At 42.8% G+C, this 25,326-nt stretch overlaps 1 protein-coding gene and 1 pseudogene across 2 annotated transcripts; both read left to right on the top strand.

Moving 5' to 3' along the window:
* The first annotated feature begins 4,847 nt into the window (after positions 1 to 4,847).
* Positions 4,848 to 6,998, top strand: LOC143680485 (ubiquitin-conjugating enzyme E2 W pseudogene; annotated as a pseudogene).
* A 1,538-nt stretch (positions 6,999 to 8,536) lies between these two features.
* Positions 8,537 to 24,182, top strand: NANP (N-acetylneuraminic acid phosphatase). Of its 2 annotated transcripts, none has more exons than XM_077114123.1 (2): positions 8,537 to 8,665; positions 23,029 to 24,182. In XM_077114123.1, the coding sequence occupies exons 1-2, from the start codon at positions 8,576 to 8,578 to the stop codon at positions 23,692 to 23,694; spliced, it is 756 nt and encodes a 251-aa protein (XP_076970238.1). In that variant the 5' UTR covers positions 8,537 to 8,575; the 3' UTR covers positions 23,695 to 24,182. The 2 variants fall into 2 exon arrangements, 1 of the variants encoding a protein (XP_076970238.1); XR_013156835.1 differs by having other exon boundaries at positions 8,550 to 9,351; positions 23,029 to 23,141.
* Positions 24,183 to 25,326: the final 1,144 nt, after the last annotated feature.

Here is a 25,326-nt window from a genome sequence, read left to right on the forward strand (position 1 = left end):
TCCAAAATTTATAAAAGTGTTTCTTTTATAAGAAACTGTGGGGTGTAGAGTCCACGATCTGTAGAGCAGGCCACAAGGTGGCAGCTCCAATGAATGTCCTCAGTGAACTCTCAGAAGAGGCTGACTGGCTGAAACAGGAAGAGTGAGTGTCTCTTCTGAATTCTCCTTAAAAGCCTTCCAGTGATTAAATTAAGCATCACTTATTGCAGATGACACTCCCCTTAGCTGATTGCAATGCATTCACCTGTGGATGTGGCCAAAGGTGATGGCAAAGGTGATCATGATGAAGTCCATTAAATGTCCTCATAGCAACAGACAGGCCAGCACTTGCCTGACCAAACAAGTGGGCACCACCACCTGGCAAAGCTTGCACATGAACCTGACCATGACACCTTCCTTCAGAGTTCTGAATGAGTGAAATGGAACATCCTATCTATGGTCAATTGATGAGGCTCCCAAGCCCACACAACTGGGACAGAGCAATCTCTTCAATACATGGTGCTGGGAGAACAGGATATCCATAGCCAAAAGAATGAAAGAGGACCCATATCTCACACCCTATACAAAAATTAACTCAAAATCGACCAAAGACCTAAATATAAGAACCAGTACCATAAAACTTCTAGAAGAAAATGTAGGGTGACCTCGCCAAGATCTAATGCAAGTCAGTAGCTTCTTAGACTTAATGCCCAAAATACAAACAACAAAAGAAAAAAAATGGATAAATGAGAACTCCTCAAAATTGAATACTTCAGATCTTCAAAGGATTTTGTCAACAGGGTGAAAAGGCAACTAACTCAATGGGAGAAAATATTTGGAAACCACATATCTGATAAGGGATTGATATCCAGAATATATAAAGAAATCCTACAACACAACAATAAAAAGACAAGCCACACAATTTAAAATAGGCAAAAAATATGAATGCAGAGAAATTGAAACACTTATTCATTGGTAGTGGGAGCGTAAAATGGTACAGCCACTGGGGAAGACTGTCTGGCGCTTCCTCAGGAAGCTAAGTATAGAGTTGCTTTATGAGCTGGCAATCTCACTTCTGGGGATATACTCATAAGATCTAAAAGCAAGGATGCAAACAGACATTTGCAGACTGATATTCTTAACAGCATTATTCACTGCTGAAAGATGGAAAGAATCCAAGTATCTGTAAACAGATGAATGGATAAATAAAATATGGTGTGTACATACAATAGAATATTATTCAGCAGTAAGAAAGAATGAAATCCTGAAGCATGCAACAACACGGATGAATCTTGAGGACATTATGTTCAGTGAAATAAGTCAGACAGAAAAAAACAAACAAACAAACAAAAAATGTCAGACAGAAAAAAAAAAAAATGTCCAAATTAAGGCACTCAAGACAGGCCACTAAAGTTCAGTGTTTCTCTCTCAACTGGAAAGGCACGTAGCAAACATGGTGACATCTACTAGCTTCTCCTCCAGGCACATGGTGAACATGGTGACATCTTCTAGCTTTCTCTCCAGGCCTCTTGTTTCATGAAGTTCTCTCAGGAGTATTCTCCTTCTTCATCTCCAAAGGTCACTGGCTGGTGGGCTCTCTCTCTTTCTTCAAAATGCTTCCTCTTTTAAAGGATTCCAGTAAACTAATCAAGTGCCACCTGGAAAGGGTGGAGTTATATCTCCCTTTAATCTAAGGCTAAGACCCACAGTTGGGCAAGTCACATTTCCATGGAGATAATCTAATCAATTTCCAGCCTGCAGTGTTGGATAGAGATTAAAAGAAGCTGCTTCCACAAGATTGGATCAGGATTAAAGCATGGTTTTTCTAGGGCATATAATCCTTTCAAACTAGCACAATAGGTTAAAAGGATATGGAAGAGGTTAAAGAACAGGAAGCATTTGCTTAATATATGCAGAATGTTTAAACGGATTGACCTTAAACATTTGGAAATAGAAATGATGGTAGCATGTTATTGTGAGAATAATTAGCAGTGTTGATTGGTCTGTGGGTGTGCAGAAAGGGGAATTTTTCATGTATGTCACCAGAAGGAAATTTGAGGTTAAAACATGGAAATGTGTAACACAGTGAATCTTGTGGTGGCCTATGTCCATGATTTACTGTACAAATATAATAAAGCTCTTTCATGAACTGGAGCAAATGTATGACACTATAACGAAGAGTTAATTGTGTTTATTATACAGCAACATTTTAATAATCTTAATTTCTGGAGTAAAGAATATGTCCTAAATTTGATCATAGGGTTGTATGCACAGCTATGTGATGATAATGAGAGCCAGTGATTGTATATTTCAGTTGGTTTCTATGGTGTGTGAATATATCTCAATTCAAGTGCATTAAAAATAAAAAGGTGCTGGGAAAAATGGATAGCCACACGATAAAGAATGAATAGGACTTCTACCTCATCCCTATAGAAAATTAACCCAAACTGATCAAAATCCTAAATATAATAACCTAAATTATAAACCTCTGTGTCAGTTTGAAAGGATTTATGTACCCTAGAAAAGCCATGCTTTAATCCTAATCAATCTTGTGGGAGAAACCATTTCTTCTAATCCCTGATCAGTACTATAGGTTGGAAACTTGATTAGGTTATCTCCATGGAGATGTGACTCACCCAACTGTGGGTATTAACTTTTGAATAGAGGGAGATGTGACTCCACCCATTCCAGGTGGGGCTTGATTATTTTCCTGGAATCCTTTAAAAAAGTAGACATTTTGGAGAAAGCTTGAGAATGATGAGAACAGCAGAAACACAGGAACTAGAGTCCACCAGCCAGCAACCTTTGGAGATGAAGGAGAATGCCCTTGTGGGAAGTTCAGGAAGCAAGAGGCCTACAGAGGAAGCTAGAAGACGTCACCATGTTTATCATGTGACTTTCCAGTTGAGAGAAGCCCTCTCATTGGCCTTTCTTGAGCGAAGGTAACCTCCTGTTGGTGCCTTAATGTGGACATTTTTGTAGACCTACTTGAATTGGGACATTCTCTCAACCTTAGAACTGTAATTGCAACTTATTAAATTTTCCTTTTTAAAAGCCATTCTGTTTCTGGTATATTGCATTCTGGCAACTAGCAAACTAGAACAACCTCTTAAGAGAAATCATAGGGTAATATCTTCAGGAGCTTGTGTTAGGCAATGGTTTCTTAGACATTGCACCAAAAACATGAGCAATAAAGAATAAATAGATAACATGAACTTCATCAAGACTTTTGTGCATCAAAGGATTTTATCAAGAAAATAAAAAGACAACCTACAGAATGGGAAGAAATATTTGGAAAACATGTATATGACAAGGGTTTAATATCCAGAATATATAAAGAACTCTTACAGCTCAACAGCCAAGTTGAAAAATTGGCAAAAGACTTGAATAGACATTTCCCCAAAGAAGATACACAAATGGCCAATAAACACATGTAAAAATACTCAACATCATTAGCCATTTAAAGATGCAAATCAACAACACAATGAGATACCATTTCACAACCACCAGAATGGCTATTATTTTTAAAAAATGGAAAATAACCACTGTTAGCAAGGAAACAGAAAAATAGAACTTGCAATATTGGTGAGAATATAAAATGGTGCAACCACTTTGGAAATTTTGGTGATTCCTCAAAAAGTAAAGCATTGAATTACCATATAACACAGCAATTCCCATACTAGTATACTCAGAAGATTTGAAAGCAGGGACTTAAGCAGATATTTACACACTGATTCCATAGTGACATTATTCACAATGCCAAAAGATGGGTGCAATTCAGGTGTCAATTAGATGAATGGATAAAGAATATGTGCTATATACACACAATAGAATAATATTCATACATAAAAATGTATAAAGTTCTGATGATGTTATCACATAGATTAACCTTGAAGACATCCTTGAGTGATATAAGCCAGACACAAAAGGACAAATATTGAATTATTACACATATATGAAATAAGTAGAATATGAAAATTCGTAAAGTCAGAAACCATACATGTTACCAGGGACTAGGTGAGAATGGAGAATGAGGAATTAATGCTTAATTGGTATAGAGTTTCTATGTGGGGTGATGTAAAAGTTTTAACAATGGATGAAGGCAAAATTTTGCAAACTGAAAATGACACCACTGAATAGTACCTTTGAAAATGGATAAAATGGAAAATTTTAGATTGTATATGTTACCAAAATTTTTACAACCACAGAACTGTATCGCACAAACAGTGAATCCCAATGTAAACTATGGGCTATGGTTAATGATACAATTATAATATTGTTTAAATCAATTGTAACAAAGTTCCACCCTATTTCAAAATGTTAATAAGGAAAATTGGGAGTGGAGGTGTAACAGTAATATGATAGCTCTACTTTAAGCATTATTTTTCTGTAAACCTACAACATCCCTTCCTCCCCCAACAAAAATCCACCAGTGATGTATTGTCCCAACAAAGATGGCAGAGTGAGTTGCTTCAGGACTCCATCCTTCATTGAAACTTTTAACTACTAGCAAGAACTGGCAGAAACTTCTTTTTCAAAGATCTGGAAAACATTTAAAGGGTTGCAGTGAAATGCAAGTACTGAGTCAAGAAAAATCCAACTTTAAAATGATAGGAGAACTTGCTCCTGGCACCTTTTCTGGTCCCTCTCCCATCTCCTTGCCTGGGGGTGCAGAGCTGACCCAACATGGGTTCCTGTTGCTAGTTCCAGAGGGAGAAGAGTACCCCTTGCACACATACTGGAGCATCTATGTCTGGCTTAATATGTCTGGTCTTGGCTTAAGGATTAAAGCAGGACATTTATTACAGGCTCATGATCCAAGAACTTGCTCTAAATGTAGAAGACAGTTCAGAGAGCTCTCCTACGTAATGCCGTGGGTCAGCAATGATGTTGTGGCTGAGTGGGCAATTGCTGGATATATGGCATACAGTGAAGTGCCTGGGACCATGAAGAAACTGTTGCTTAGGGAAGAGAGTACATTCATGTCTGTTAAAATTGGGGGTTCCTAGGGCCAGAAGCACATGCCCAAGATAAGACACATGTGCAGAAAGCATCAGAGGGGGCCGTGACTTTGGCCTTGAGCTATTCTCTAAACTTACTGTATAGATAAACTCTTAGGGAGATCATTCACACAGGTCAATCTGCAGAGACTGGAAAGGTGAATTCTTTTCTATTCATCTGTGTGTGTGTGCGCTTGTGTGCATGTGCGCACACATGTGTGTGTTAGTTCCTGGCAAATCAAGGAAACTCTCTCATAACATTAGCTGAATAAAAGCTTAAGGAACAGACGTCTCAGAGTCTACATTCCAATAATAACACATGAATATATAAAAATGTCTGCATTTCATCAAAGGGTTACAAAATATACAAAAGAAAATGATGTGATGGCCTAGGCAAAGAAGATTAAAAACATTAGGAACCAATCAATGAAGAAGACGAGAACTGGGACATACCAGGGAAAGACTTGTAAGAAATGATCTTAAATATGCTCAAACAGAGCATGGAGAACATGGACAAAGAACTAAAGGAACTCAGAAAAATGACAGATCAACACAGATAATACCAACAGAGAGATGGAAACTATCAATGAAAACCAAATAGAGCTGAAAAACACCGTAACAGAAATTTAAAATTCCCTAAATGGTTACACAGCAAATTGGAACTGACAGACAAAATAATCAGTGAACTTAAAAGAGAGGACAATTGAAATCACTCTGAGGAGAAAAAAGTAAAAACAATGGAAAAAGGTGAACAGAATCTGAAAGACCTGGGACACCATCAAGCATATATATATATATATACTCTTTATGGGAGTCCCAGAAGGAGAAGAAAGGGGTAATGAGAGAACATTCAAGGAAATAATGACTGAAATTTCCCAAATTTAGCAAAAATAAACATATAAACATCCAAGAAGCTCAACAAACACCAAACAGGATAGATCCAGATAAACCCGTACTGCAAAACTATTATAATCAGATTGTCAAATGCCAAATATAAAAAGGGAGAATTCTCAAAGCCACAAGAGAAAAGCAATGTGTCACAGTACACGAAACCTCAATAAGATTTAGTGGTGATTTCTCATCAGAAAATAAAGAGACAAGAAGGCAGGGCTAAAAAGTTCTAAAAAAACAAGAATTCTATGTCTGGCAAAACTGTCTTTCAAATTTGAGGGACCTATTAAAACATTCTCAGGTAAGCAAAAGATGAAGGAATTTGTCACCACTAGACTGGCTCTACAAGAGATGCTAAAGGGAGTTCTGAAGGTTAAAAGGAAAAGACAATAGACTATAGATTGAAGCTGCAGGAAGAAATAAGGATCACTGGTAGGAGTGATGACATGGGTAAATATAAATGCTAGGATTATTGTATTTTTAGTTTTAACACCACGTTTTACTTACAAGATCTGAAAAGCAAATGCATAAAATGTAATACATCAGTGGTCTTGAACTTAGGGAATGGTTGAAATTAAAAAGTCAATGACAATAGAGGGGATGGTTCCATCATGACGTCAATGCAGTTGTATAGGTGCAAGCTGAGAGTCCATCAAGTTTGATAGTTTCCTGCTGGATTCAGCTTGTCTCTCTAGAAACAACTACAGAAAGAACTGTTGGCTTTGCAAAATGACCTAGTTTCCAGGATAACTTCACATGAAAAGAGTGTGCAAAATTCAATTACACAGTGGATCATAGACATGGAAGTTGCACCACCTGAAAGGGAAATTTTTCAGCTTCTATTTAAATTTGGTAGTCGATATTCTTTTGACTCTCCTCAGGTCATGTTAACTGGTGAAAATATTCTCATTCATTCTCATGTTTATAGCAATGGTTATATCTGTTTATCCATTCTAACAGAAGACTGGTTCCCAGTGCTCTCAGTCCAGTCAGCTTGTCTTAGCATTATTAGCATGCTTTCCAGCTGCAAAGAAAAAAAGATGACCACCAGACAATTCTTTTTATGTTCGAACATGTAACAAGAATCCAAAGAAAGCAAAATGGTAGTATCATGATGATACTTGTTGATGCCACTATTATCATCCTCCTAGCAGAAGATAGTCCTACTGAGAAAGTGAGTTCTTTGATCATTCAGTCTTTGAACTCTAACCTTTCACTGGAAGTTGTCAATAGGCAATGAAGACAACTGCCTTTCACTGCATTTTTACTCGTGTGCATTCTGGTTATATGTTGCTCACTGGTTCAGTCCAGGCAACTGACATGCTTTTATTAGTCATACAGTATTAATGCAGATGTCAGGAAATGTCAAATATAATTCCATTTTTTATTTTTCTTTAAGATTTTGGAAAAGTTCCAGGTCCTCACGTATTGTGCATTAACAATGACTTTCTTGGCAGTTCTGGGACATTCACGGCTGGCAATGGACGTTGTAACTAGAAAAGTTGTCAGTAACTCCTGCCATCAAATGATTAATGCATGATAGGGCCTACGAAATGAACTTATTGGGTGTATAGTGGGATTATTAATAAAGTAAGGGATCCAACATTACTTTGAAAGTCACCCCAACTGTTTATATTTGGGTTCTATGCATTGTGATCCTAAGGTTAACAGCACGAATTAACATGCGTCTGTAAAGGACTGTAATGAAAAAATCATTGCATATTTATTGAACTGTTTATATCTGCTGTCAAATTGTTTTGACATGGAAAGCTTTCAAGTAACATTGGCAGAGAGGTACAATATGTTATTCCTATGGTGAAAATAAACTTCTTAATCGTTAAAAAAAAAAAAAGATTCACTAACAATCAATTTAAATGTAATACGTGATCCTGGACAGGATGTAATGAAGAAAAGGCTCAAAAGGACATTATTGGGATATATGAAAGACTTGGATTATGGGCTGTAAGCTTTATATCAATGTTAAATTTCTGACAGATGACAAGAATAATACTACAAATGCGGCAAAATGTTAAAATTTTTTGACCTGCGTTTCTAGTGGGATAGGGATATGTTGGAATTCTCCGTATCAGATTTGTATTATTATTGTAACCGTCCTTAAGTTTTGAAAGTGTTTCAAATTTAAAAGCCAAAAAAAAAAAAAAAAAATCTGATGAGGGCTGATGAGGCTACTACATTCTAAGGGTAAAGAAATTTGGATCCAAAACGGCAGGTTTCCGAGGTTGGAAAATACAGGGCATTTAACAGTAGTTAAATATTGGAGATTTTCTTTTAATCGCCGGCCCATATTCCATGCTCCTGCCAGCATGTGACAGCTGGTCTCAAAACATAACCACAGTCTAACAGGAAGGCGGTTTCTTCTCGGTCTCCCTCCCCGGGTACTGTGGACAAAGGGAGAAACGAGGATAGCAGAGACAGGACAAGAAGTCCAGCACCCAGGCCTCCAAACCCTGCCAGGAGCCTGCGGGTACACTCGCAGACAGCGTGTGTATTACAAACTCGCCCGGGATCTCGCCCTTCTCAGGAGCTCAGGCTCTGACATATCTCGCGGGAGTTCCAGGGAGGCTGCGACAGAGGCGCCTGCGGGAGCGATCCGGTCAGGTGACGGCGAGGCACCGCCCTCAAGCCCGAATCGCGCATGCGTAGGCCGCTAGGCGCGTCGGCGCGTGGCGTGGGCGGCGGGCGCAATGGGGATTAGCGGGGTGCAGGCTGTCTTCTTTGACTTGGACAACACGCTCATCGATACGGCCGGCGCGACTCAGAAGGGCATGTTGGAGGTAACGGCGCCCGGGGCGGCTCCGGGCTCTCCGGTCCCCTTGTTCCGGCAATCCCAGTTCGCCCACTTGTAGACTCTGCACCGGCCGGATCTCGTGCTTGGAGCCCCGGGGAGGTGGTGGGGACCCACACCTGTCCCTGCGGCGAAAGGAGCTGAGGAGAGGGGCCAGAGGGCTGGGGCAACCGGCCTGGCGCAAGTGCTTCCCCCAAGCCTATACAGAGCCCCGCAGACTGGGTGGCTTGCAACAGAAAATTATTCTGTCGCAGTTGTGGAGGCCTGAAGTCTGAAAGCCAGGTGTGCCCAGACCGCGCTCCTCAGAAGGCTCTGGGAGAGAAACCCCACTTGCCTCTTCTGGAGGTCCCAGGCGTTCCTTGGGTTGTGGCTGCGTCACTCCAATAGAGATTCGTCTTCATATGGCCTTCTTCCTTCTGTGTCCAACTCTTCCTCGTTTATAAGTTCTTAAACTTGCCTTCAGTTCTTGGGACCCTGAAATATTTCGTTAAATCTGCCATGCTGGTAGAGGTGCTTGCAAGGCATAGAACACCCAGGACAGGTTTGGACCATCCTAGATCCAGTTCCGTCCAGGTGCTGTGTGATTAACCTGAAGAAGAGTCACCCCCACAACTTCCTCTTTGATGGATCTTTGAGGACACTCAGATAAGTAGGCTCGCTTTACAACTATTAATGGTGAGTCTGGACTCAAACTCTGGGTCAGAATAGACTTAAGAGAATTTTCTTTGCAGAAATCCCCCTTCCCACCTCCCTGCTGTGGATGAGACCATCTGTTGATTTCTTTCACTCAAAGTGAAAGACCGTGCTGCTCAGGGCAGTCCTTTCATGAAGAGTTGCTCAATAACATCCTCTCCTCTCTGTACCCACAGATGTCTTTAGACCCTTCTCATGCTCCCCAACTCCCTACCCTGCTCTTTGTTTCCTTTTGATGATCCCTTAAAGAAGAAAACTAAATGTGATTGCATATGGAAAAAAAATACTTTTCAAATACTAATGTTTCCAACCCCGAGTGTGTGCCCCAACTCTTCATGCTTCACCAGTTAGTTTTTGTCTCCCTGAATCTTCAAGCCCTTTGTCCTTTCTCTTGGTACACACCACCCCACCCCATCTCTGGGTCTGTCACAGATTTTTTTTTTTTTTTTTTTTAATTTTTTTTTTTTAAAGAGAGAGGGAGGAAGGGAAGGAAAGACAGAGAGAAGGAAGGAAGGATGGAAGGAAGGAAGGGAGGAAGAAAGGGAAACATCTTTAAACATTTTCTTGTTTTATTATATTTTGTTTGTTTGTTTGTTTTTTACATGGGCTGGGGCCGGGAATCGAACCGAGGTCCTCCGGCATGGCAGGCAAGCACTCTTGCCCGCTGAGCCACTGCGGCCCGCCTGTCACAGATTTTTAAAAAAAAAATTAAAAAAGAAAGCCTTCTTTAGACCCTTTGTTCCAGATGTTGCTTATTTCTTTGAACAGCCACACATTTTCAGAAGAAATCTACCCATCAGTTCCAAGTCTTTACTTTCTTTTTATTCCTAAATCCACTGCAATTTAGTGTCTTTGCCTCTAGAATGAAAATGGGTTTGTCAGGTCATTAGGCACTTCCAGAACTGCCGGAATCAGTGGACATTTCAAGTCCAACTTAATGACTTTACTGAGACATTTGACCTTGTTGACTGCCCCTTCCATATTCTTGAGTTTGACCTCAGGGCCATCATCCTATGCTTATATTGCCCCCAACTGTATGGTATATTGTTGGAGGTAGTACAGTTGGCAACAATACATATTCACCTGGGTGTCCTCCTAAGCAGGCTGAGGCCAGTGCATTGCAATTAAATACTTTATTCTTAATTTTCTTTGTGCTGGAGCCAAGTGTTGATGCTTTAAAATCAGATAGATTTGGGTTTAAAACCCACAGTTCCCAATATTTAACTGAAAGCTGCAGAGTAAGTTACCCATGCTTTAAGTCTTAAATCATCATTATAAAATTTGAGTGATGAGGGGGTGCAAGGGTAGTTCAGTGGTAGAATTCTCGCCTACCATGCAGGAGACCGGGTTTGATTCTCCGCCCATCCCCTTCCCCAAAACAAAGCAAACAAACAAAAAAAGCAAACAAACAAAAATTCAACATGATGTTGCTGCAATAACAGGATAATCACATAGAAAAAGAGTGAAATGTGACCCCCGCCATACAGCATACAAAAAATTTTTTTTGAATGATGATATTAGACCTTTAAATCCCTATCAGTTAGCTGTAATATAATGCATGGGAAGTACAAAGCACCCAGTGTTCACTCCATGAGTTCTATCACCAATTCATTCTACTGCTCTACACAGTTGTCCTGTTAGTCCTTCCACTGTCAAACCCACTGCCCTCGTCTCTCATCTGGATCACTGCCATGTTCATGTCTCCAGGCTTAACACTTCCAGTTTATCCTCCACATTCCTGCCACAATGATGTTTCTAAAACAGACATCAGATTGTATTTCTTCCTGGGCTTTACCCCTCACTTGTATCAGAACTGCATTGTCAAATGTCTCTTAATGCTCCTGTCAAGTTAATTTATATGTCTCAGGTGCCTAAAACCAAATAGTGAAGTTCCTCAGAGGAAACAAACTGTCTTTATTTGACATGTAGTAAATGGGTATCTGAATGCAGGGTGAGTGGGTAGAGGTGGTGGTCTCCAGACTACCAGTGTCACGTTGTTTCTGCTGTTGCCTCTTTTATAGATATCCTAGGAAATGGGCAGGGTGGAACCGTGCACTTTTGACTATACAAGGAACTTTATCACATGAAAATACAACAGTTTTCAGTTTGGCCTATTTAGAAGTAACATACTGGTTTTCCTAAGTCATTCTGAAGGGAGCATGGAGGAAGGAGGCAAAAACCAGCCATAGCCCTTGTCTTGTAGAGAAGGAGTTGCACACTAATCAGTATTACTTTTTTTTACCTTTCTTGTCAGGCCTGTCTTTCAGAGTTATTTTAGAGGAAACCTTCTGTAGAAATTTAGGGTTTCTCAGTGAGCAAAGCAAGAAAAGGTCTCTGCATTTGTGAGTTCACCTTCTAGTGAACTAGATTCTAGTGGTAATGATTGAAAATGTAAGAAATTAAGTGTATTTATAAGTGTGTTAGTGAAAAAAGGAGGAGGGAACAATTTGCAGATTTAAATAGGTTGGTCAGATTAAGTCTCCTTGAGAAGATGACATTTGAGCAAAGACTTGAACTAAAGCTAACAGGAGAGTGCTTGAGTTGTTAGACTGTGCAGACTATCCTGGTATTTTGTAATTTTAAATTAGATTTATTTGACATTCAGCCACTTCATGTCCAAATAATTGATATTCAGAAAATACTTGTCATGATCACAGTTTTATAATAAAGTATATTATAAACTAGCCCTCAAAATTTTGTTTTGTCATAATTAGCTAAACCCCAGTACTGACAGTATTTACTTAGTTCTGGACCCAGGGAGCTGTAAGTGGAAGAATAGTTTTCTTTTTGTATGTGTTCCGATCTAGCTTTAGAGTTTTGAAGTGGATGAAATTTGACTTTGTATTACGGGCACAAATTGATACCCCCCCCCCCAACTATCTTAGGGCCCCTTTCTTTAGGCCTGCATATATTTATCTAGTGGACTTATTAGCTTTTGAATTTTTGTCAAGTCTGTCTTACCACATGCAAGAAATGACACCACACCTCCAAGTTAGAAATCTTTTCCTTCCACCTCGAATTCAGTCAAAACTCCCCTTCTTTCAGTGCAGGTGTTAGAAGAGTTTGTACTAATAACATGAACTAATGCAGCTTAGATGTTATTTCTGTTTGAACTAATATTAACAGGTGAATGAATTTTTCCCAAAGATGTTACTTGCCGTCGGAGAGCTCCAGTCGGTCAGGCCGGCTGGCACACCGGGTGGGGTTGGGGAGTGAGCTTGCGGAAATTAACCTGGGTAAGCTGAAGCCGGCGTCTTTCCCTTGCCGGCGGTCGCGAAGAAGTCGTCACTCAGGCCAGATGCGGGTTTTAAGTCTTTATTGTTACACTCCGGGATGGGTCACCCGGGAACCCGAAGAGTGAGACGTCTGGGGTCCGAAGACTCCGGGGCTCTATCGACGACGCGGGGCTGGGCGAGCAACAGGCTTAAATATACTCGGAGGAGGGGTAGAGCTAAGGGTCTACACGTCACACTGAGGCAGCCAATCATGCAAGGTAGTAGGCAGTTGCCAGGCAGAGGGTAGAAATTAGGGGTATGAAACGAGTTGAGCATAACAGGAAGGGTTGCAGGCTTTGAGATGAGCTACGGAAATGGGCGGTCTACAACAAGAGGCGGAAGGGGGAACAGTGAACTAGGTTACTGATATGGGGGCCGGGAGTGAACATAGAGAGGGAGAGAAACATTAAAAAATTTTAAGTTTGGCTAGGCTCCAGTCCCTGAGAAATACGCCACAATTCCTCTCCTTTTTCTTTTAAAAGAGCACACTTGTGTGACAAGTGGTGGGCATGAACTTTTGCTGGGAGGGGTAGGGATGAGATTCCCCTTGCACTTGAGGCTCAGAATTTCAGGGGAAGGGTGTGTGCTGAGCCGACCCTTATGCAAATCTCATGTGCCCCAGAAGAGCCAGAGGAGGCCTGTTAGAGTGGCCCTCTTCTGCGGCTACTTTGTGCCGCACCCAGCGGTACCTATCTGGTAGCCTTTCGGCGGCCCCAGATGCACGCTCCCTGGTGATGTGCAGCCCCCGTAGGGGAATGGAGAGAGGCAGGGAGTGGCGCAGGCATAGGCAGGCAAGGCTAGAGCCGCAGCAGCACAGTGCCGACTGCACAAGATGGCCAGTCTTGAGAGCAACACCAACCTCAGGGTGATCAGTCCTGGGGGTGAGCAACACTAGCGAGCCATACTTGAGCCTGGGGATGATTTTCGGCATTTGAGAAGGGATTCTGGAGCTCTAGAGCAGCAAGGGCTAAAAGTTTCGTATCTCGCCTGTGACGAGAGATTATTGAACAGAGACACCTGAGTGTGAAAAGAATAAAAATTAAAATTAGTAGGAGGACACCGTAGAAGATAAGGTTGGAAGGTTGGAAGAAGGACGAGAATTTGTTCAGAAGGTTTGTTAGGATAGAGGTGGAGAGTTTAGTTACCGATAGATTTTGTATAGTTAAGATTTGAGTTTGGAGGCTATGGGTATAGTTCCAGTAGGCTATCGAGGAGAGCACGGGAGTCCATTTTTTGCCAGTCTTAAAAGATTAGCGAATGTGAGGTTTAGTAGTTTACTGTTCGACGAGGGGATTTGGGGGATGGCTTGCATTGACTGATTCCGCAAGAAGGTAAGGTTAATTGCTAAGGCTTCAGGAGGGGGAGAGAAGTTAGGGAATAACGAGAGGTTGAGAGGCGCACTAGTGGGGAGAACATTGGGATTACACGGGAGATCCAGTAGACAATTATTGACAAATAGTTGCGGGAATGTGGGGGAGTCAGGGGTGATGAATAGCAGTCCCGGTGGGTATTGGACTGCGGCCCACACCTCGCTTTCAACAGGTTTTCCTAAGGCGGTGCGGTGGGGTTTTGGATCTTCGTTTTCCAGTGGTGGCTATCGCAGGTCAGACACAACGGGAAGGGATCCACAACGGCTGAGGTTCACTTTCTGGAAAGACACAAGCAAAACCACGTCCCTGCGCTAGGAGCGGGGCTGGGCCTGACCAGGTGTTCGTGACTGGATCTCGCCAGTAGACAGAGGGGACTACTGAAGGTCGGCTGGTGGGACCCCAATGTTTGTGCAAAGGGGATAAGCTGTCCTTGTCAAAGGTCAATAAGTTTAGTACTATGAGGACCTGAGTGATGATGTCTTTGGGAGATGCTTTAGGCATATTACTTCTTTGTTTTTCTATTTGAATTTTAATCCTTTTATTAAGCGCTTCTACCATGGCTTGCCCTTGAGGGTTTAGGGGATGCCAAAGTGGTGCGTTATGTTGTACATGTCTAGAAAGGCCTTGAAGGCCGCACTGCGGTATGCAGGGCCATTGTCTGTTTTCAGATCCCAGGGGACCCCCATGAAGAGGATCCCTTGTCTTAGGGCTTGTATGCAGTGCTTGGCAGTCTCCCCTGGCATAGGGGCTGCGTAGCACATACCTGAATAGGTATCTATTATTACGTGCAGGTATTTGAACTTTCCAAATGAAGGAACATGGGTGACATCCATTTGCCACCTCGCGTTGGGCTTGAGCCCTCGGGGATTTACCCCCTGCGGTTGCAGAGGGCCCAAAGGAGCGAACGGAGCACAGGCGGCACAGTTTCTGATTAAGTGTTTGGCAGTTTCTATGGGGATGCCACAGAGATGCCGAATGGCGTCTGCTGATAGGTGGAACCGACTATGAAGCTGTTTGGCTGCGTTGATTGGGTCCTGCGTGGTAGCGAGGACTTGGGCCGAGACGGCCTCGTCAGCCAGCCGATTGCCTTCAGCAAGGGGGCCTGGGAGGCCGGAATGACTGCGAATATGAGAAATGAACCACGGATGTTCTCTGTCCTGCAGGAGATGTTTAAGTAAGATTAGGCACTGATCAATAGGTTTATCCTCATTGGGGAAGAACATGGAATGAGCGAGGACTCTGCGCACTTGATAACAGTAAAGGCTGTCCGTGAAAATATTGACTGGTTCAAAGGGAAACTGCTGAAGTGTTAGGATTATAGCTTGAATTTCTCCTACCTGAACAGAGTCCAAGTTGGGTTGAATTACCGAAACGGGCTGTTTTTGCTGTGGAACGTACGCGATGAACGCAAGGCGTGTTTTAGAGGCGTCAGTAAAGACAGTGGTGGCCCCCGGAATGGGCACAGATGACGGAAATGGGTGCCTAGAGAGAGATGGAGTTAATGGGAGGAGTCTTAATGCCTGGAGTATTTTATGTTTAGGGTATTTGGACGAAAATTCCCCAGAAAATGTTGCTACCAGGGTTTGCATGTTAATGTCTTCCTGGATGAGCCAAGTAGTTTGCTGGTCCCCTAGGGGCCAGACAATTGTGTCCGGGTGACGACCAGTGAGCTGAACCGCGGCCTTGATAAGGCTTTGGGCCAGCGCAATGAACAGTTGCACGAGAGGGCAGATTTTCTTGAACTTACTTTTGGCGGGGTGGACCCATTGTAGGGGACCCGATTGCCACAACACGCCTGCTGGGACTTCGTATGTGTCAATTACTACTCCCAGGAGCGGTTTGTTGGGATTGTACCGGTCCAACTGTGCATGCCACAGGCTTCGGTTGAAGCTAATTAGTACTGACTTGGCCGCAGGGGTTAGTTTAATAGGTTTATTAAGAGCTTCTACAGGGGTGCGACTAGTCTTTAACAGGTCAAACAGGGGTTGGAGCTGAGCGGTGGTCATGGGCAGTGCTCCCTTCACCCAGTTTATTTGCCCACACAACTGTTGTAGTTGGTGTAGGGATAGTTGCTCTGGGATGTTAAAGGAAAACTTTACTGGGGCTACTTGAGTGTTGATGGTGTAGCTTAGGAAGGTAAAGGGCAGTTGAGTTTGAACTTTGTCTGGCTGCACCTTGAGGCCAAGATCGTTGAGGTTTACTATTAATTGGGTTAAGACTACCTGTAGTTGCTCCTGGCTCTTTGCTGCCACGAGGACATCATCCATATAATGGAGGATGGTAGCCTGGGAGCGAAGCGGCAAGACCTCGGTGTCAACAAAGTTTTGGCAGATTGCCAGGCTATTGCGCATCCCCTGGGGCAGCACTTTCCACTGGTAACGTCGTGCTGCCCCCGCGTGGTTAGTGATGGGGACAGTAAAGGCGAATTTTTCTTTGTCTGCATCGTGCAGAGGGATGGAGAAAAAACAACCCTTTATATCAATAGTGGCAATTTGTAGGTGTTTAGCAAGAGCTGCGGGGTGAGGCATACCAGGTTGAGGGGACCCTATGGGCCGGATATGTTTATTAATTTCCCTAAGGTCATGAAGGAGTCTATGTTTGGTGCCTCCCTTCTTGGCGATGACAAATACCAGGGAGTTATAAGGACTGCACGAGGGCTCAATATGCCCCGCCTCTAGCTGCTGTTGCACTAGCTGTTGTAATATTGCGAGTTTATGGGACGGAAGAGGCCACTGCTCCACCCAGATAGGCTCCTCTGTGTCCCATTGGAGAGGAGTGGGTGCTGGAGGTGTAATGCGAGCAGTGGCGCAACCTATTGGGGGGGCTGTGTGGTAATATACGCCCTGGAGGCTGTTAGGATGTCTTGCCCCCACAAGATTTGGTCAATGGTATGTAAGAACAGTGGCCTGAAGACACCTCGGAGGCCCTCTTCATCTTCCCATGTAAGGGGGATGGCGGCTCGCTCCGAGGGGGCAGAGCCTGTGGCGCTGAGCACCGCGGGCCCTGCGGTAGTTGGGCATAAGTTCTTCCATTTGGCTGGAAGACATGAAATTTCTGCTCCCGAGTCCACCGTACCAAGAAGCCAATCGGTTCCTACTCTCAACTTACGGGTGGGCTTATTCGGGGTTATGGGGATCGTCCACATTATGGTCTGGGGGTGCTTTTGCTGGCTCCCCTGGTCTCTTGAGGACGGGGCTGAGACTTGCCCCCCCTGGAGTTTAAAGGCTGTGACAGCTGGTCAGAGTTGCGGCAGAAACGCGCCCAGTGATAGCCCTGACCGCATTTTGGGCAAGGGGTGAGAGGTTTACGGAGCTGCCCGGTATTGGGTTTGGGGCCCCCCTTTAGGGGTGGCTGGGGGTTTTCCCGCCGCTGTGGGCACTCTCTGGCAAAATGCCCAGTTTCCCCACAGCGAAAGCAGTCTTGGCTGAGAGCGAGGACCGAGGCGAGGGAGCTAGAGAGGGCAGTGGACAGGGCTGTAGCTAGCCCCTCGGTGTTGGGATTGACATTTGAGCATGCTAACACACAGTCCGAAATATTTTTTTCTCTGATTCCCATTAAAGCTTGTTTGAATGGCTGGCGAGTGCCTTCAAAGATGAACTCTTTAGCAAGAAGGTTTTGCTCCATCGTACCAGCAACCCTTTTTTGACATGCCCCTTGCACTCTCGAGACAAAGGAGGCAAAGTCCTCATCTGGCTTTTGGACTAAGGCAGAGAGCTGCTCGGGCTTAGCCTCGGAGCAGTTGCGAAAAGCTTTGAGGCCCACTTCTCTTAACTTAAGGAAAAAGGCATATGGGGCCTGCGAATAGACGGATGGGTCGAAGTAGGGACCCGTCCCCAGAAAACATTCGAGGGGGAGGCCGAGCCCTGGAGGGCCTCGTTGCGCAGCGGCTTCCTGCGCAGCCTTTTCCGCCTCCAAATTGAAATGAGCCTTCCAGTCTACCAGTTGTCCAGGAGTGAGGATGGCTCGGGCCAAGGAGGTCCAATCCGAGGGGTGTTAAGTTCTTGGGCTAGCCCTTCTAGGAGGTGGGTGGCATAGGAACCTGTAAGCTTATCCTCCTTGACCGCTTTGCGTAATCGCTTTATATTTTCCTCGCTATGAGGAACCCAAGGAAATGGGCGCTGCAGGGAAGGAGTAAGATTGATGGGGAAGAGTGTTGCCTGCGTCGGAGGCAGCGGCCGGGTCGAGGGCCAAGGCTGCTCCGGACTTGGGAGAGGGCTGCCGCCCGTGGGATTGTGGCAGAGTGGCCCGGGTAAAAAGGATGGCGCCTGCTGCGCTTCCGGGAAGAAGGGGTTGGTGGTGCTGAAGGGAGCGGGGCCGGATGCCAGGGGAGGGGCAGAAGGCAAGGGAGAGGAGTCAGGGAGTTTCGCCTCCGCGTCCTTAGGGAGGGCGGGGCAAAGGTTGCGACTCCCTTCCAGCCCGGGCGGCGAGGAAGAAGGCGGAAGGGTGGAGTTTGGGTTCCCGCCGTTAACCTTTCCGCCATATTCCCGTAAGGGTGGGTGTTGTTCGAGTCGCTCACTTAACTGCTCAAGTAAGGACTCGGCATCCGAATCGGACTCGGAGCCTGATGACGAGGCCTCCGCAGCAGCCACATTTACCTGCTTGGGTCGGCCGTCTGTGGGGGGCAAGGAGCCTTGAAGGTAGGAGCGGATAGCAAAGAGGGTGGGGAGAAGTCCAGGGGGGAAACGCCTGCCCTCGTGTTCCATTTTGTCTATGACCCGGGCAATGAGCTGATCGTAGGTAGCTGGGATCCAAAGTGGACTCGTTAGTAGCCAGGGGTTTAAGGGCAGCAAGAGGTCCCAATAAACCTGAAGCTGCCGGGCAGAAACCTTACATCTATGTGTGTCCAACAAGGCGGCTAGGGCACGCACTTGAGGGACCTGACTCTTAGAGAGAGACTGACCCATGTTGAAATTTGGAGGGGACTACTCACTGCTTGTAGAGACTAGGACTGCGTTTATTTAAGCAGGAGAGTCTAGGGGGCTTACCTTGGTTCAGAAGAGAGGTCCTAGTGTCTCCGGTGTGCGGTGGGCGAGGAAGGGTCCCTTTTCGAGCGCCAATTGCCGTCGGAGAGCTCCAGTCGGTCAGGCCGGCTGGCATACCGGGTGGGGTTGGGGAGCGAGCTCGCGGAAATTAACCTGGGTAAGCTGAAGCCGGCGTCTTTCCCCTGCCGGCGGTCGCGAAGAAGTCGTCACTCAGGCCAGATGCGGGTTTTAAGTCTTTATTGTTACACTCCGGGATGGGTCACCCGGGAACCTGAAGAGTGAGACGTCTGGGGTCCGAAGACCCCGGGGCTCTATTGACGACGCGGGGCTGGGCGAGCAACAGGCTTAAATATACTCGGAGGAGGGGTGGAGCTAAGGGTCTACACGTCACACTGAGGCAGCCAATCATGCAAGGTAGTAGGCAGTTGTCAGGCAGAGGGTAGAAATTAGGGGTATGGAACGAGTTGAGCATAACAGGAAGGGTTGCAGGCTTTGAGATGAGCTACGGAAATGGGCGGTCTACAACAAGAGGCGGAAGGGGGAACAGTGAACTAGGTTACTGATATGGGGGCCGGGAGTGAACATAGAGAGGGAGAGAAACATTAAAAAATTTTAAGTTTGGCTAGGCTCCAGTCCCTGAGAAATACGCCACATTACTTTTCTTAAAGTGCTATGTATTCATCCAAATGAGCATATCATTAGTTGCTGTGTGAGAAAATGAGAAAGTCAATTCAAGGGATGTAATGGGAAGAAATGTTGAAACTTGGGAGTGGTATGCCAGCCCTTTATAAGAATCCTCCCTTTGAAGCAAGCTAATCCTGCTTTTTTCAGTTTCTCCCTTCCTTCAGTTTTGAATATTCAGGTTATCTCAGGCCACAAGAATGTGCTTAATATGTTGCCATTTTTAGTCACAGGAAGTTGGATCTTTCTTGGGAGCTCTCTATGACCTAAGAGCTTCTCCTTCTTGAGTCCAGGCACTGTGGAGTGCTGGAGGTCTTTGTCCTGTTGCTGTGTAGTTCTAGGGTTTCTAAAACTTGAGTGCCCTTCAGTTGTGGCTTAAGAGTAATTCTAATTTGCTAGAAAAGAGGGTGACAGACATGGAGGTTGAAAGAGTTTGGTTTTCTAATTGAAATTTAACTTTATAAAGCAGAAATTGTTCATGTTTTGCCTTTACCTAAAATTCTTGAGGCTGATGTATTTTTCGCAGGATAACAAGATTTTTTTTAACTATGAGATTTTCTGATTAGCATGAATAGCCTGATCATATTACCTTCACTTTTTTAATTAAATTAAATTAAATTTTTATTGTTTTTTATTTATGAAACATAACCACATTCAAACACAAACATTCTTACCATGTGATATTCCATTTTTGTTATATCAGTAACTCACAATATCATTACATAGTTGCATATTCATCATCATGATCATTTCTTAGAACATTTGCATCAATTCAGAGAAAGAAATAAAAAGAAAACAGAAAAAAATTCATACATACCATACCCCTTACCCCTCCCTTTCATTGCTCACTAGCATTTCAAGCTACTAAATTTATTTTAACATTTCCCCTCTATTATTTATTTATTTTTGATCCATATGTTTTACTTGTCTGTCAGTAAGGTAGATAAAAGCATCAGACACAAGGTTTTCACAATCACACAGTCATGTTGCACAAGCTATATCATTATACAATCATCTTCAAAAAACATGGCTACTGGAGCACATTTCTACATTTTCAAGCAGTTCCCTCCAGCCTCTCCATTACACCTTAACTAAAAAGGGTGATGTCTATTTAATGAGAAAGAATAAATTCCAGGATAAACTCTCAACTCTGTTTGGAATCTCTCAGCCATTGACACTTTATTTTGTCTCATTTCACTCATTCCCTTTTTGGTTGAGGTTTTCTCAATCCCTTGATGCTGAGTCCCAGCTCATTCTAGGATTTCCGTCCCACCATACCAAGAAGGTCCACACCCTGGGAGTCATGTCCCATGTAGAGAAAAATTCCTTTACTTTTGCAGTATGTGATTTTTCTACTGTGAGGGAAAAAGAAAATATGTATTTGTCTCTTTTATCTTTTCAATAGCGGAATTGAGTTTTTGGTGTGAGTAGCATACCACCCTTTATGGTTAAGATAACACATTTTAACTTTTTTGACTGCGTTGCTTCAAAATATTCAAAAATATGTTGAATCAACTGTTTACATTTAATTCATCCCCAGAGGTCCAAAACCTCCTTGAACTGGTTGAGTTCCCTCAGATGCACAAGGACTTCAAGTGGAGGTAGTTCATTTGGGATGATCCTAGGAAGCTTTGGAGGGGAGTGGGGAACTGAGGTAGGGAAGGGAAAGAAGATAATACAGGATGAGTTAATGAGCAGGTTACTGGTAACTGGGAAACCCTTGGAGACAGTGTGTAGAACAAGCTCAGTTGTCCCACTCAAGGGCAAAAAAACCAAGATATTTACCCACCAATTTCTGTCCTCATTGGTGGTGGGCTGCTCCCAGGGCAACATTTCAGTCCCAGCTTATGTGAATGTGTCCCTTCTGGCCAATAAAGCTCTCAAGCAAAGAGGCATGACCACTGCAGTATGAAGACATTGACGTATATGGGAATGGCAAGTGCCAAGGGCATCAGACCCATCGAGGGTGGGTCTAAGTAGGCTCTCCACCCACATTGCTTAGCATTGCCCTGCACATGCCTTCCAGTTTGACTGAACTCAACTTCTTGCCCATTCCAGTTTACAAAATTCCAAGCTCTGTACCTTTATTCATGCTTTTCTATCTAGAATGATTTTATCCTCTCTTCCCTTCCCACCTTGTTGCTTCCACATTGGAGGAGAGCACAAAGGATATTAAGGAATGATGAGAAAGAGACAGACGGGATCAGGGGGTCTGATGCTCAGTGACAGCAGACAACAGACAACTTTATTCCTAACTAGTTGCTCCTACAACCTTGTCTGCTTAATAACTCCTTGGTTTAAATGTGGCATCCTCTGCTGTGTAACATGACCCCTTCCATTTTGTTTCCATAGTTCTTGTTCATAAAATTGTTAGGGCACCAAAAAAAAAAAAAAAAAGTTGTCAGGGCAGCCAACTCAGTATTTTCTGGTGATTACATATCTGCTAGTTTGCCCTTAGGACAAGGGATTCAGTTTCTAGCACCTAATACAGTAGTGTGAAGTGGCTTTGGGCAGGTAACATAATTCTGAATTTCTCTTTCCTCATCACTTTCCTCCTCTTTGCTTTCGCAAAGTTGTGGAAAAGGTTAGAAATAATGTATTTGAGCATTTGTCATAGTACTGGCCTCCTTAGTTTGGAGACAGGTCAGATGGATAAACCTAATGTAATAAAAGCCAAGATAAAGAGATGTGGGAGTGCCTAATTCTGATAAGAGAACCAGGAAAACAAAGATGTTGACTCAAAACTACTGGAAGTGTTGTGTCAGAAAAATTAGGTTTGGAAGAAGCACTAGATCACTGATCCTCTGAAACCACAGTACATATCTGATTCCATTAGAGTTATGTAGATAAGCTTTTAAAAGTACAGAATCAAGTCCCATTCTATATGATGGTTAATTTAGGCCTTCTGAATGTGAAATAGCAGTAGATGAGAAAAGGTTCAATGAACTAGTGTTATTTTTTTCTGAAAAGAATATAAATAATTGTTTACAGAAATTGAAACTTTATAAAATATTAATACAAGTTTTGTTTTCACATCTTCATGACTAGAATGAAAAATAATGGACTTAAAACTATGTGAAGATGTTTATTAGCTATATATGAAGAATCTTCTGAACCAGAAATTGGCTAAAAAATAAAAAAGAGAAAGTTCTCTAGAGAGATTGGGGGTCCTTCACTCTGTTATTCTTGAAAAATAAGGCTACCAAGGTATGATAGAGCTGCCTTAAGGCAGAGAAATAGAGTTAGAATCTCTCAGTCACCCTCTGCTCTAGGTTTGCAGAATCTCAGCTTCTCAGGACATGACTATGAAAGACATAAAGTGTGTTAATAAGGTTATTTTCCTCTGTTTAGGTGATAAAGCTCTTACAATCAAAATACCATTACAAAGAAGAGGCTGAAATTATCTGTGGTAAAGTTCAAGTTAAACTCAGCAGTGAATGTTTTGATCCTTCCAAGACATGCATTACTGATCTAAGGACTTCACAGTGGGAAGAAGCAATCCAGGAAACAAAGGGTGGTGCGGCCAATAGAAAACTAGCTGAAGAATGTTATTTTCTGTGGAAATCTACGCGCTTGCAGCATATGGCACTAGCAGAAGATGTCAAAGCCATGCTCACTGAACTTCGAAAGGAGGTCCGCCTACTTCTGTTAACAAATGGAGACAGACAGACCCAGAGGGAGAAGATTGAGGCTTGTGCTTGTCGGTCCTACTTTGATGCTATTGTTGTAGGTGGAGAGCAGAAAGAGGAGAAACCAGCACCTTCCATATTTTTTTACTGCTGTGATCTCCTCAGAGTTGAGCCTGGTGCCTGTGTGATGGTTGGTGACACTCTAGAAACTGATATACAAGGAGGCCTCAATGCAGGACTGAGAGCAACAGTCTGGATAAATAAAAGTGGAATAGCACTGCAGGAGTCATCCCCTGTGCCCCATTACATAGTTTCTTCTGTGTTAGAGTTACCTGCTGTGTTGCACAGTATAAACTGCAGTGTCAGTATATCAGCCAAAAATTCCTAAAAGAATTTTGGAGTAAACTACACAATTCGAACTAAGAAAAGTTAAGGTACTTTATGTAATATGGCCAAGTGCTGAGAATAATTTTACTTGGAAAATTATGATTTGATGGCTTTTATTGTGAGGGTCCTCCAAACCCTATTGCTTTAAAGTTTTGACAACCCACCATTGAATGATATTTATATTGGAAAATCCAGATTGCATTGATATAAATTACTTTTTTAAATGTAGTTCAGAAGACTTGAAACATTCTCTGTTTCTCTGGGACTTGAGATTTTTAAAATTATTTTATTAAACCTTTAGCATCGTGGCTCCATGAAGATACCTTGCAAAATAGCATACAGATGGATGCACAAATGTAGGCTTTAATGTTCTGGCTTAAAAATAATTTGTTTTTTTAAATTGATATTCTAAAACATCTTTAATAGGGAGTTATCAGTGCTATTGAATTGGTTAACATGAAATAAATACTAAGTTACATGGAAGACAAATTCATAAATTCTTTTGCATATTTTTCTCAACTTATAAACCATGTTTTACCTACTTTGAATGGATTCTTCTCTATTATGACTAATTTTTCTACTTGACATTTTTTTAATATCCCTATTTTTTTGCTTGGTGCGTACATGACAAATAGATTCCTCCAGTCAAATAAGATACTAAAATTAACAACTTATTAATTTTGTAAAAATCAACAGCTTTCCCATGATATTTTGATATTTTTTTAAATTTTTATTAATAAAACCAATCAACATACAATATGAACATTCTTTTTTTCACCACATAGTTGTATTTTCATCATCATGATCATTTCTTAGAACACTTGCATCGATTCAGAAAAAGAAAAGAAAACAAAAAAAATTCATACATACCACACCTCTTACCCCTCCCTTTCATTGATCACTAACATTTCCATATACTAAATTTATTTTAACATTTGTTCCCCCTATTATTTATTTTTAATCCATATGATTTACTCATCTGTCCATTAGATAGATAAAAGAAGCATCAGACACAAGGTTTTCACAATCACATAGTCAAATTGCAAAAGCTATGTCATTAACAGTCATCTTCAAGAAACATGGCTACTGGAACACAGCTCTGTATTTTCAGGCACTTACCTCCAGCCTCTCTGTTATACCTTAACTAAAAAAAGTGATATCAGTTGTATTAATTAGGTTCTCTGGAGAAATATAATCAACAGGGAACACTTGCAAATATAAAATTTGTGAAAGTATCTCATGTGACCATGGGAATGCAGAATCCAAAATTCACAGGGCAGGCTGTGAAGCTCACAATTCCGATGGAGGGTCTGCACAAACTCCACAGGAGAGGCTTGCCAGCCGAAGCAGGAAAAGAGCCTTTCTCTTCTGAATCCTCCTTAAAAGGCTTCCAGTGATTAGATTAAGCATCACTCATTGCAGAAGACACTCCCCTTGGCTGATTACAAATGGTATCAGCTCTGGATACTGCTGACATGATCATGATTTAATTCTTTGAAATGTTCTCATTGCAACAAACAGGCCAGCACTTGCCCAACCAGACAAACAGGTACCACCACTTGGCCAAGTTGACACATGAACCTGACCATGACATCTATTTAATGCATAAAACTCCAGTATAACCTCTCGACTC

Source organism: Tamandua tetradactyla, chromosome 1 (genome assembly GCF_023851605.1).
Source record: "Tamandua tetradactyla isolate mTamTet1 chromosome 1, mTamTet1.pri, whole genome shotgun sequence".
Lineage (NCBI taxonomy): Eukaryota > Metazoa > Chordata > Mammalia > Pilosa > Myrmecophagidae > Tamandua > Tamandua tetradactyla.

Bases quoted from the DNA above. Each gene is read 5' to 3' on its own strand.
- NANP (XM_077114123.1), top strand. From the start codon at position 8,576: ATGGGGATTAGCGGGGTGCAGGCTGTCTTCTTTGACTTGGACAACACG. The intron at 8,666-23,028 runs GTAACGGCGCCC...TCCTCTGTTTAG, and splicing joins CTCAGAAGGGCATGTTGGAG to GTGATAAAGCTCTTACAATC.